Here is a 13,681-nt window from a genome sequence, read left to right on the forward strand (position 1 = left end):
TCGTTGTATAGAATATACAAATGTTTAAGAAACAAGAACTACAATAGCAGACGATCCACTGCGGCGAAATTAAGGTTATTCGATCGCGGACGCCAACTACGCGATTATTATACGTGCGTTCCTATTCGTATGTGTGTGAGCGTGTGGCAAGGTAACCGTGTGTTACAGAGTGTTGATTCTAGAAGGGAAAATTGAGGAAGAAAAAAAGAAAGAAAAAAAAAAAAAACGTGGGAATGTGTTCGAAAATAAAAATAAAAATGTTGCAGCATCGTCGACCGAAGTGTGCTGCAGGTATATACCAGTATACAGTGTAGGCACACACGGTACAGGTTTACTACTCACCTGATACAACATCTACGTCGTGTGTACGTGTAAATTACGTCTACCTATACTACTCGAGGCACGATTCTCTGTATGGCATGTGTATATATATACACATACATACACACATATACAGGTATATACACACACGGGTCGTGGAAACGCTCGCGATTCGTTCGTTTTCTTTTTTTCTTTCTTCCTCTTGTACTTTCGGAACTCTAACGAACTCACTGTACGAGGGAAAAACCGTAAAAGTGGAAAAAAATACGAGGGAATAAGGTTTGTAACGATGTACCTGCGTTTCGAACCCCCCTCCCATCATCATATTATACTTTGCGATATAAAGATCTTCTTCGCGCAAGCTTCAGGATGTATTCGTATCTCGTAGGATTTCTAAAGGTTTACCAACTTCTCCGGAATTTACGATCGGTGTGTAATGTACCATTTTCTTTTTTTTTTTTTTTTTTTTTATTGGTCATCCACCGTCTTTTCGCACCACGGCATTTATCCTTTCACGATTTTTCTTCTTGTTTTTCCTACAGAACTTTTATCCTCCGAGCGTTTCCTCGACCAAAACGAAAAACACAGCCCATAGGTATGCAGATTTTTTTTTTCTTTTTGTTCTTCAAGTACGGGTAGTCGAACGAATATTCGTTATTCTGTGACCAATTGGGCTGTACGATTCGCTCGTAATTATACTATATACACACATAATGTACATACGATATTTTTCTTTTGTCTACAAAGATGAGAAAATCTTTGAAGAGCTAATAAATTTTGATAACATATTTCTGTCTAGCTGTATGCGTGATTTTGATTTTGATTTTTTTTCTTTGTTTTTTTTTCTTTTTTTTTTCTTTTCTTGCATTGCTTATTATACTCGCGAGGATCTTGCAAGTCTAAATGTGAATAAACGAAAGATTGAGAAAAAATTTTTAAAAAATTTAACATACGAACTAGAAATGACCCGAATTTTGATGTCAATATTATGTATTATTATATAGTTTTACCAACTCATTCGTCTACTCAACGATAGATACAAGTAGGTATGTGTTTAACTACCGAATGGCATAATGCAGCTTTTTACTATTCTGCATCACGCGGTTAATCTTTTCGTATCGACGTGGACAGACAAGCGAAAAAAAAAGTTTGAACACCGGTGTAAAATTTGTACTTGAAATTTTTTTTTTCCCCAATCGCCGCGAGTGTTTTTATTAGATGGGATACTTCTGCAATTAAGTTTGAGGTTGTCTCGCGAAATGAATGAGTTATACGTATAAAACGTTAATCGATACAGTATATACATAAATTAACACACATCGGTGGTTAATTTGAAAGGATTTAATCGAACGAAGAGTTGAAAATTTTCGATCGCAATGCAATTTTACGGTTCGTATCAATTGATCGAGATTTAATTTGCGAAAGGAAGATTATTCCGAGCAACATTTTATCCGTAGATTTCTTTCCTAATTAGGTATCCTCGAGTGATGCAGAATCGTTAAATGATAACAGCAATAATAATAATAATAATAATAACAACAACAACAATGAGAACAACAACTTTTCATCGACATTTCTACCAATTTACGACACAATATCAAGCTGTTCTATGTGTCGTATCTTGTTTATTTACATAGTAATATCATATCATTAACACTCAAGTGTGTATATCGTTATATTTGTATGTACGTCATGAAGGAATCGTGTATCATTTATATTCCTTTCGATCAGCGTGGCAAGCGAATCGACGCGTGAAAATGACAACCGTCGCGAGTTGGTTATAAATTTTTATTCATTCGCTTAAGAAAGCGTCGATCGGTCGTTCAGCTGCCACCCCGTTTCCTAATCGTCAGTTCGCGCAAACTTGAAGAGGAAGAACCTCGGCATGACACGAAGATCGACCAAATCACGCGAATTTACGATCAGACTCGCCAACTTTCACCGAGAAAACTCTCGGTCAGTAAGATTATAGTTTTCACATATAATATTGCATATTATCATCATTGTTATTAAAAATCGGTACAGGTCTTAACCCGAAAAGTTTTCTCACTCGAGGAAGAAAATATTTTTGCCATACGTACGTTTGGAATAACGGACTTGTTCTTTGAGTTGATACGTGCGTATTGTTTATTTATTTTTTTTTTTATTTTGTTTTTTAATTTTTTTATTTTTAAAAAGAACGGGAATATTGCGAAATTCTGATCGAACGTATCGTATCGTAAATCGTGTGAAGTTTGTCGAAACGAAACGACGATATGAATCAATGTGAACGTAGAAATGCCGAGGCTGATATGCAAATTGGAGCTGCCGTTGTTACCAGACAGAAAATGATAACGTTAATGCGAACGAAATATTGAAACTGAAATCATTGTTTTGAACATTTAGAACGTCTTTAAACGAGTTTTATTTCCAGAATCTGAATTCAATTTGCTTCTCGAAAATAGGTTACTCAATTTGAGACGATCCTAGAGTTACGAAGTAATGATTTTTCTTAAAATTTAATCGTTACATCAACGTCGCGAACTCGACTCTCTTTCGTTATTCCATAATTAAGTGATATTGTAATATTGTGGGTATAGGTAGACGTTTTCGCATATTTAGAACGCAGTTTTCGGCCACCGAGTAACAGAGAGACGAATGAATGAATGAATAAATAAATAAAATAAAGCCTCGATCTCCGGCAACGGACCGAGCGTCGTGACTCTCATCCCGTCTCTCTGTTCGCCTCGGAGCCCGTTCGCCAACGTTTCTCATTGTCAATCGCAGAGTTTTAAGCACTCACCGTACGCAAGGTGCAAAGACGGCGTCATCCACGAAGACCGAGCGAGGTGTTGGCACGTAGGCGTAGAATTGGCGAAGGCGTGGGCGAAGAAGCGTTAGGAAAAGGACAGAAGTATACCAACAATGTGAGAGCAGCGTCATTTGCGGCCATTTTCATTCATGGTTGGTCGTGATTGTGGTGGTTGGTGGTGGTGGTGGTTGTGGTGGTGGTGGTGGTTGGTATAGTTGGTGAGGTATCGATTCGGGTATATTGTGGCGCAATTGTGGCGGTGGATCAGTGATAATAATATTATCGTAGTTTTCGTGGTAGTGGAAACAAAAGAGCACATAGAACAGACGTAAAAAAAAGAAACAACAGAGTGCACGTCGTCAGTGGCATTCTCAAGCATGTGCGACAAGACAATTTTCATTTTCATTTTTTTTTTTTTTTCATAAACTTTGTCTTTTCACCTTCTCACCGTTTCAACGCAATAATCATTGTTATAACATAGGTGTACACCGTCATTTTCCGGCTGGCTTGGCTTCACGATCGGCATCCTTCACATCGCACACCGATTTTCATGTCCTCCCGCGTAGATAGCTGTACGAAAGTAACGAAAAATTGGAAAAACACGCGCGCGGTCACAGCTGTTGTACGTATGTGCGGTAATTTGTTCATTCCCATGATCTATAACCGTGTTCATCGAATTCAAAAAACAAACTCGAGCCTCCGATCTTGTTTAACTGATTTTTATCGTCAATTTGTAAAAAATTGGAGGATTTTTCAAAAGTCGTTGCAACATCACCGAATTTATATTCTGTACGTGTATGATATAAGTACCTGTGATTTCATCTCTTATTTGTCGAGGTTTTTTAGAGTGCCGCTGCTTACCGTTCAACTTTTATACACGCGTGATTCCTACTTTTATTGCTTTTTACGCGTCGAACGCGTATAAAACGTATAAAATTTTTCGTACATAGCCAATACCGTATGTAATATTATGTAAGTCGTAAAATTTGAGGACCGGACGAATATTTTTCGCGATAAAATTGAAACCGTGAGTGGAATAAAGCCGGAAGTGGAATTTATTGTGTATCTATGATCTTTGGCGAAGGGTGAAACTATAACTTAGGCGTAAATTTGCTGAAGGGCGGTGAGTGTGAATTGCCAGAAATATAAAAGAGTACAATCGGTCTTTCGGCAAGTTTGCGACGGTAGAACGTCCCATGCAGGACTGTGATTCAAATATTGACGGGTGATGGTTTATTGGCCGCAGTCGGTGACTGGTTTATTTTCATTGCCCGGGGTTTTCTCGAGTTTATTAACTCGCGTTTTATCGGTATTTACAACCCGAGCCGAGAATTATGACCGTTAATTAAACTCTCGAGGATCGAGTTTTCGATGAAAAAGAAAAATAATAAATTTAACAACGACACCGCAACGGATCGCAAATTTTGATCGACGATCGCGTCCCGCGAGTTTCACCTCCGAGATTCGATTTCGAAACTTGGGAAATTCCCAGTTATTACAGTTATACGCAATGCGTGCAATTTCCTATTCACGTGATTCTACGTGTATTACACGTTACACAGGTTAAACCTTTTCGATATTTTCAAACGATCTCGTTTCGTTTATTCATTTCCCTCGCCTACACTTAAATAAATCATAAACGTCAAATGGCACAAGATTTGGCCGACAGCCAGCCAGCCAGCCGGCAATCACGGATCATCGTACGAGAAAAGTATGTTTATGTGATATGGAACTGTCAACGAAATATACTGAAAGCATAAGAATAATCAATTATTAGTAAGTAGTAAGTAAAATATTCCGATAATTGCAGCGATTATTGCGGTTCAAATTTGATCATCAATAATTTTCCGACCTGTGTCATTTTTATTTTTTTTTTTACATTCTCTTTTTCTGTCCATTAATTTTCCAAGATTGACAGTTGGTATATAACTTTACGTTCTCTCTCTTGCTTTGCATCGCTGCAAACATTGGTAATAATACGGTATTAAAATTGCATACAAATTGATGTAAGAATAAAGATATTATTTCTGAATGTATATGTATTATATAATATATAGCATAAAACACGAAAGCTTTTCTCTTTCCGTTTGCAATACATCGAGGCCTTTACGAGTTTTATCGATATCGCATTGTAATAATCGCGGGTCAATAATCACTTGATTTTAAATCATTGTTTGTCGCCATTCGTATGTAATGAACTTCGATTTGAACACTGATGCGAATAAGTCAAATATTACAAATCGCTAGCGTAGAAACAGTTTTCTTTTATTGCAGACAAAAACCGTTCACTGATCAAAGGCAGTGTATATAGTATATGAAATTGAAAACTCGACAACTATAAGCGTGATAATAAATTGCGGATGTAAAAGAATTGGAAGAAGTCTTATTTGCTTTCTTGTTTTCAACTGGACGTAATATTTCGAATTTCTATTGTTGCACGTTTATAGAAGCTGATCCTGAAAACTTGTAAACATTACCGTTAATAAAATTTCAGTAGATCCGGTAGAATGCAGTTTTTTTTTTTTTTTTTTATAAATCTCTTAAAAAATTTTGAAAATTACCATAGCACATTATTGCTAAAACATACAGAAAAAATACTGCTTTCACCGCTAAACATAGTCGTGTAATAATAATTAGCATATCTTACGATTAACATGCGCAAATGAAATCTCTACGCAAGCATATATACGTATGTAATAAACACGCAAAATGATTAAACAAAAACATAACGCAACTTGTCAATATAAATATACATCAAGATAATGCGTGTGAAAAAGGAAACGAAACCAGACAAGAAACAAACATCGAACAAAAAAAAAAAAAACTGTAACTCAAAAAAGGTAAAGAAAAAAAAATAAACAAATGAATAAATAAAAACAAAAGGGTCGAAAGAATAACTCTAACGGGTCAAATTGTGTCAACGTAAAATCCACGAAATAATAAAAATGTGAAGAACGTCAAGTCCGATAGGGATTGATGGCAAGTGTCGTGTCAGTCCTCTCGTCGCACGCGAACGATATTGTGCTAATCGTAAATTCATTGTATGCAGGGTTATGCTTCTTCGCTAAGTTTTTCGCTAAAAGAGCTTTGCAAAAATCGTATAACAAATTGTCGCCAGCCATGAATTTTCGAACGGATGATTTAGGAAATCGGAGCCAACTATTTTCTGCCTGTATTAAATAGGTACATGTATTATTTCAGTATATTTGGGGAGTGAATAATCGATGTAACCTTTTCTCATTTTACGAATCATGGTTATTTCGTATCGCAGAATAACCGAGCATTATAAGTCAGCAATAAGTTCGGTTAAACCTGGGCTTCTTGGATTTAATATTATTTCAGCTTATCAAGATACGATATCAACTTTCATTACATAAATTCCACCGCTTATTGGATCGAAGAAACAAAAGAACCGGAAAATTTTCAGTTTAAATCAGCAGGGCGAATGTGAATAACGAGGTACGGGGTTAAGATCGATTTTGCAGGGAAATTTTTACGATTTGGTAAGAAATTATTTACATCTTCCTCGAATTTGGAATACGTGTTTTCGTTATTTTCTCATTTAAGCGATATGTAATTTTAACCGGAAAATTTTACATTTCATCCTACATACTTCCATTATCGTCGAGAGTTATCCTGATGTGAAATGAAAATTAGGAAATGCTCGGCAGAATCGAAGAATACTACTCACTTATACCGGAAGCAAATTATAGTGACAAACAGATAAGAAATGATACATGAATGCATAAACAATAAAAAATAAAATAAAATCATAAAGAAAGGAATTACTGTAACTTAACTGTCGAAGTCAAAGATATAATAATGGAAATGAAATTCAATGATCGATTGCTGGTTATTTTGAAAGTAAAGGCACTCCAAACGGTTTCAATATTATCAATTATTCGCTCTGTTATTATATGCATATGTATGTATTATACAAACGGGAATCACACGGTTATAAACACAATGACGCGAATCGGAAAACCAATTTTTCAAACAAACCAAACGAAAATCAAATCTCAAACAAACGTGATGAAACTTTCGGTTATTTTGAACACTTGGGGACGAATGGTAAAGGAAAAAAAAAAGTTGTGCCTATACATTTCTTGTTCTGAATGAAAATTGAAAATGGAGATAATTGCAGAGTTGCGTCCGAAGGACTTTCGAGTATAACAAATGCATTAAGCGTGAATAAGATTTTAAAAACTCGCGATATGCCAGTCGAGAAAATATACGTCATCAGCTAAAGGATTGAAAGTAATTGAACTTCCAAAAATAGTATACGGAATTTATTTTCGATTAGCAATTATGCGACAAGTGAATAAAAGAAAAAGATGCAAAACCTGAACGAAAATTATTGCAGGTGTTAAACTTCTCGCCTTGTACATTATACACGTTTATACACGTTGCATAAAGTCGGAGGCTGATCGGCTGCACGGCAGAAATGAAAATCGAACGCTAGTTATTTATGAATTAATTATCGCCCAGCCTTCTGCAGGAAGTTGTTAACGTGCAATCAACGGTATCAAATACGGTGTATTAGGTAGGCGGGCTGATAGGTAATACGTATCATACGTAGGTACGTATATACGTGTACCAAGTGGGTGTACGTAGGTACGTACACACATATCGTATGCACAAGTGGAGGTGTAAAGGAAAGCGAAATCGTTCATTTACTCGACTGGCAATTAACGAATTGATTAAACCAAGAATATACATGTACGTATACATGTATATGTGTGTAACGGTATACGGAGCAGTTGAAAATTATAGCTCGGCTGTTTATGCCGCGAAAAAGTCAACACGGACGCCACTCTGCCTCCGGTCCAGAAAACGCACCGTCGTTCGCCTGTGACTCTTTTCCATCGATCGATTCCCTCGCGCGTCAATTCGGAAATTAATTTAACAAGCGGAGATTCGAAACCGAAATAATGTTGATGAAACGAAGAATAAACGGAGAAGTATAAACAAAGAACAAAAAAAAAAAAGAAAGAAACTAACGCAGCTGGAAAAGCGTGTGTAATTTAATCGCGTGTTAATAATATGTATCGCTGTTTTTCTCACATCCGCAAGACGAAGTGTTAATTAATGCAAGTAAACGAGTGTATAATTTTTTCGGAATATCAATACGGTGACGGAGGATAATCAGATTCCTCGTCATCGTACCTGAATTTTTATTTTTTTTATTTTGCACGTCGAAAGAATTCGATGAGAAGCTGAATAGCTCGACAGACGAAGAAGAATAAGAAGATGACGAAGATTATGCCGCACACGGTATAAATTGCTGTTAATCCGATGATGATTTCGGTCGAATTTGAATGAATCTGTAGAAAAGATATGAAGAAAAACCGTCTCGAATGAAAAAGTCCATCTATTCTTTTTTTTTTTTTCTCTCTCTTTTACTACGTTATATACATATATTGTATAAGTCTAATTATATCGTGATAGAAAATATATAACGTATACTTCGACGCATGCGAGTAAAATTAACGATCAATAATAAAAACAAAGCGTTATTATTATTATATATATATATATATTCGAATCTAATAAATTGACCGACACTCAGCACGGCGCCCATGTGTGCGTGTTTGTATTTGCGTGTGTGTATGTGCGTGTGCGTATGATCGGCTTTCTACATCGTACGTGAATCTATGGAAACACATCTGCGGATTAAACCATCGGCGTCCATTTTAGGTGTACAATTTTTTACACGTTTTTCCCCCCATTTTGTGCAAATATTTCGAGCAATCGGGTAACATAACACTAAAGTTAACGGACCGGTTTACATATGACGAATACAAATGAAAATGCGACCAAATGTCACGTCGCAGCACAGAGAAATCATTACTCAATGTTTCGTGAAATTTTCTTTAAAGATTCTTCGTCTCGAAATGTTTTCGTATGTAAGGTTTTTTACATTTTTCTTACTTCCGCAAAAATGTAATTGACGCGCGAGGCGTGGAATGACGTTGCAGAAACGCGCGGTGGATTCTGGGTATAACAATGAGAGTAATAATAAGAATCATAATAATGACAACGATAATAATGATACTGATAATGATAATAATAATGACAACGGCGACAATAATAGTAATAATAATAATAATAACAATAATAATAATAATGGCTAAAAGTTAATACGTATACAAGGTGGGTAAAGTATTAGACGCCGAGTAGCATCGGCCCAATTATAATTCGCAACACTCCACAAAATGTTACAATTGTTACTTGCGGACAAGTAAGTCTTTGGTCGGACTTACCGTTCCTTTTTTGAATAACGATTTTGGCTGCGACTAACGGAGTTTTGAGTAGTTGTAGTAGTAGTAGTAGTAGTAGAGTAGTAGTAGTAGAAGAGGTGGTAGAGGTGGTAGAAGTAGTGTCGTGCCAAGAGAGGAGAAGTCCAACAAGGCCAGTGTGATTGATACAAATATAATAGAGAAGGCTCACGATAAAAGACAGTCAAGTGCATCATGGCGGGGGTGGGGGTGGGGGGAGATTTATTTTATATTTCATCTTTTATATTCTTCCCTTGCTTTGGGGGGGGGGGGGGGGGGTCGATTTTACAATCTACCATCGATATGCGAGAATGCTATCTGTTGCTTTTATCCTTCGTCCGGACGAATCGATTTTATATAAATACGGTTCATGGGGGTGGGGGGGGGGGGGGGAGTAGGGTGGGTGATTAGATAACGAAGAGGGTTCCGTTCTCCGAATATACCATTATTATACCGATCGACAAATTTCCAACCTCAAGTCGTACCAAATTTATTTACGTATATTATTCGACTTTCTCTGGTACTGACTCTGTATACTACAATATATATATATACACACACACACATACATATGTACGTATGTTACCTCAAACGAGATAAATTTTCTGCACGAGCAAAGTTCGCAAGTTTCTGTTTTTTTTTTTTTTTCTTTTTCTTTCATTATTATTTTTTACTTTCATCATTCGAAATAAGCGCGTGTACGAAAAGTGTAATTTTGTGATAAAAATTTTTTTTTTACACGAACGTCGAATATTACAATCTTGCTAATGAGATTCTCTCGATCGTGTTTTAACCTGAGGCTAATTTCGCGATATTATAACGAAACAGAATTCGTACATCAGAGGATTTCGGAGAACATTACGCTCTTGGGCAACCGCAGGTTTGTAACGGAAAGAAAATATTTCCGAGGTCAGCGATGTATAAGAAGGTTATTAATTAATTGACTCAGGTCAATTTGGCATATTAAGATAAATAATATGACAACGATAGTAAAAAAAAGAAAAACATATTTTTTCCCTAATTTGACACATCTATACATACATTCGACCAAATATGGACAGGGTAATTTTTTTTCTTTACTCTTTCGTGAGTCTTCAATTTATTATGTTTAAACTTTATAACGTACTTGCTTATTTCCTTTTTCCTTTTTCCTTTTTTCATTTTCCATTTTCTCACGAAACGATATATACATACATTATCCTGTTCGTTCAATCGGATCCGCAAAAATTTTTCGAGACACTGTCTATGTTTGGCGACACGCGGCATGTCGAACGCATCCAAGAGTGTGAGGTTTGTTGAAATCTAGTATTTTGTTGCTTTTGATTTTTACGTTGAAACGTGCTCACGCTCGAGCGTATTAAATCACAATCTTGGATATCGTTGCAAAGTAATTTTCGAACCGAAGTTACTCGAAAAAATTCATAAATTACAGGGACAAAGAATAACAGGTACCTATGAAAGTATACTAATGGAAGAAGAACAAAAAATTTATGCAAAATCAAATGGTTCTACTGTGGCTATAAGAATGCAGGCTTTGTGCCGTGTTTTGAGAGAGAGAGAGAGATAGAGAGAGAGAGAGACAAAGAGAGAAAAAATAATATCACACACGTAATGTAATATATAATAATATTATATATTACACATATGTCTAAATATGCTTATATATATTATAAATGTATATAATATATATAATATATTTAACGAGATGAGAAAGACATAATTTTCCATTACCTTAAACAACGTGTCTTCACAGGTATAATCATAATAGTAATAAGAAAAATAGTAGTAATAATGCGATCGAAGGATGGAAAAGTAATGTGGGCAGTATAATATAATGTAAAACGAAGATTGACACATCGACGATACTATCTATTGAGCCGAGCCAAAAAAATGATAATTGAAGCTGAAATTTTGGCTAAGAGAAAGAAAAAAAGTAAAAAAGAAATATAATAAATCTAAATGATAATGATTATAAAGTAAGTACGTAGTTTTCTTACCATCTATCCAGGCAGCCAAAAGTAGAAAATTTCCAATTTATGAAAAAGAATTTGGCAGAATATTTAAACATATTATTTCTATTTCGTTACTGTAGTCAGTGTCTGTAATTTTTTTATTTATTTATTTTTTTTTTGTATATAAAACTGGAATGATCCGCGACGTCAACTAACATTTTCATATCCATTTGTACGTATTCAAAAATTTCGTACATACTTCTCACGATTTCGCGACTCGAAATGTCGAAATTTTATCGTTAGAAATACAAAACGTGAATTTTGCTTTGAAATAAAATTCGATCAGATTTGATAATCCTTGGCAAAAAATAATGCCTCAAAAAAGTTTCACGTACTAGTTAAAAAAATTTTGGTACGGTGCTTTCACCTTGAAAGAAAAAACATCATGTTCGAGAATCGAGTTCTGTAAGTGGTATGTTGAAAGAAAAGGAGAGATAAAAAAAGAATATATATATATATTATATATACATATTTAATTGTAAGTAATTGTTCAAGTTCTAGAAAATTTCGAATAATTTTTTATAACTTCGAAAATAATCACGTGAAACTGCTACGACAAAAAGTGAAAAAAAAAGAGCTCATATCGAAAGATGCTCTCTCTTTATAGGTGAAACCACTCGATTGTTGGAAACTTTTGGCGGTGTTTTTATTTAACGATGAAAAATTTAAGTTCACTCGGCCATAAGCGGTAAGCCGCTAAACTCTGACACCGGAGTATCGGGGATCCGATACAAGATGCAAAAGAGGCGGAATACGATCCTCGTAGCTTTCCCCGCGGATTCACAGACGCAACGCTTTAGCGTTCCAAGTTCAGATCGGTGCCTGTAAACTGTTCGACGAGTAGGAAGTTTCGACATGGTAGTTTTCCTATCTCAAATCAGGGACAGAAAGGGGCTGTTAAACAGTCGTACGAAAAATTGATAGATTTTACCTTCCTCCAGGGCGTCGTCGCCGTCGTTCATCAGCTCGTCGTCCGAGCAAATGTTGAGAACGTTGACCAGCATTTCCGTGACTGCGAGGAATAAGTCAATTCAAAAGATACACGTCACATTTCTCGCCGCGAGTGTGCGAACGTATGTCGAGAGAAAAATAATTTGCGATTTTCCATAGGGTACCGCATAAAAAGTTTGTTTCGGTTAGAAGAAAGGTTCTGGCAAAATATGAGCGTTCCACGTTACGTGGAAGATCGCGCTTGGTTGTTGTTTCACTTTTACACATTTTTTTTTTCAAATTTGTGAAGAATCGTGAATGCATTTTTTTTCTTTATCGCTTGCATCAGTCATCGTATCAATTTGCGTTACGAAGAAGACCCAAACTTGTAGTATCAAGTCTCCGGTTGCGACTTTTTCATTATTAATTCAATCTCATAAAATAGTTATGAGTTAATATGAACTTTCAATTTAGGAGAGTAAGATTCCCGGGTGATACATCGTTGTGTTACGGATCGTGATCTTTGGGTTGAATGTAAATGTCAGGAAAGAAATAATAACGGAAGTGCTACGTGTTTTTTTTTTTTACAAATTCAAAAAAAAAAAAAAAACGTGAAAGGAAAGTGAAAAATCAAATGAGTGCGACCTTCCACGTAACGTAGAACGCTAATCCTTTTACGGAATCTTTCTTTTGACTTAAATAAATTTTTTAGGAGGTGTCACGGTGGAAAATCCTAAATTATTTTTTTCTGAAACACTTTGATTTGTATACATATAGTGTTCAAAGTAGTATTGATATGGACAGAATAATACAGGCTTTCTTTTTTTTTTTTCATATCTTCAATCGCATTTTACCTTTCTCGCCAACGAACGGCAACGACCACGTAAATACGTCCATGAAATTTGGTAACCAATAGGGATGTGGCGAGCAATTGAACTGCCTGATATTCATAACGTTGTTCTCATACTTCAGAACAGCCGCCTGTAATCATAAAACGTTGATGATACATGTGGTCAGAATTCAGAATGTATGCAAAAAATAAAAATAGAGCATAAATTCATGGCAAAAGAGACGAAGAAGGAAAAAACAGCCCAACTTTTTCCACCCTCACGTCATCAAGTCAATTTCAATCTAAAGCGGGGCTGGATTTTCAGACGCGATAGTCTCTCGAGGCAGTCAGCTAGACTTCAAATCCGTCAATTTCCGTTAGGAGAACGATCCGATATCCGTCAACGAACTGAAAAAAGTTGCCTCGTTTTTTCGCCCGTACGAACGTCGTTTATAAATTTACCTGAATTCTTGATTATTTTTCTTTTTACAAAAACAGATTGTCCAACGGGGTGGTGTTT

General features: G+C 35.8%; 1 protein-coding gene across 11 annotated transcripts in view; it reads right to left on the reverse strand.

Moving 5' to 3' along the window:
- Positions 1-13,681, reverse strand: part of LOC124222080 (serine/threonine-protein phosphatase 2B catalytic subunit 2) — a 116,334-nt gene that overhangs the window by 10,079 nt on the left and 92,574 nt on the right. For 6 of the 11 annotated variants that reach the window (XM_069135938.1, XM_069135957.1, XM_069135937.1 and 3 more), the window contains 3 exons: positions 13,187-13,313; positions 12,334-12,414; positions 9,376-9,408 (listed from right to left, as the gene is read on the reverse strand). In XM_069135938.1, the coding sequence (XP_068992039.1) occupies positions 9,376-9,408; positions 12,334-12,414; positions 13,187-13,313 (241 nt within the window). Of the gene's footprint in view, positions 1-3,103; positions 4,861-9,375; positions 9,409-11,387; positions 12,232-12,333; positions 12,415-13,186; positions 13,314-13,681 lie in introns of those variants that run through there. The other 5 variants (XM_046632719.2, XM_046632702.2, XM_046632729.2 and 2 more) reach the window with 3 other exon arrangements.

This window comes from Neodiprion pinetum, chromosome 1 (assembly GCF_021155775.2).
Source record: "Neodiprion pinetum isolate iyNeoPine1 chromosome 1, iyNeoPine1.2, whole genome shotgun sequence".
Lineage (NCBI taxonomy): Eukaryota > Metazoa > Arthropoda > Insecta > Hymenoptera > Diprionidae > Neodiprion > Neodiprion pinetum.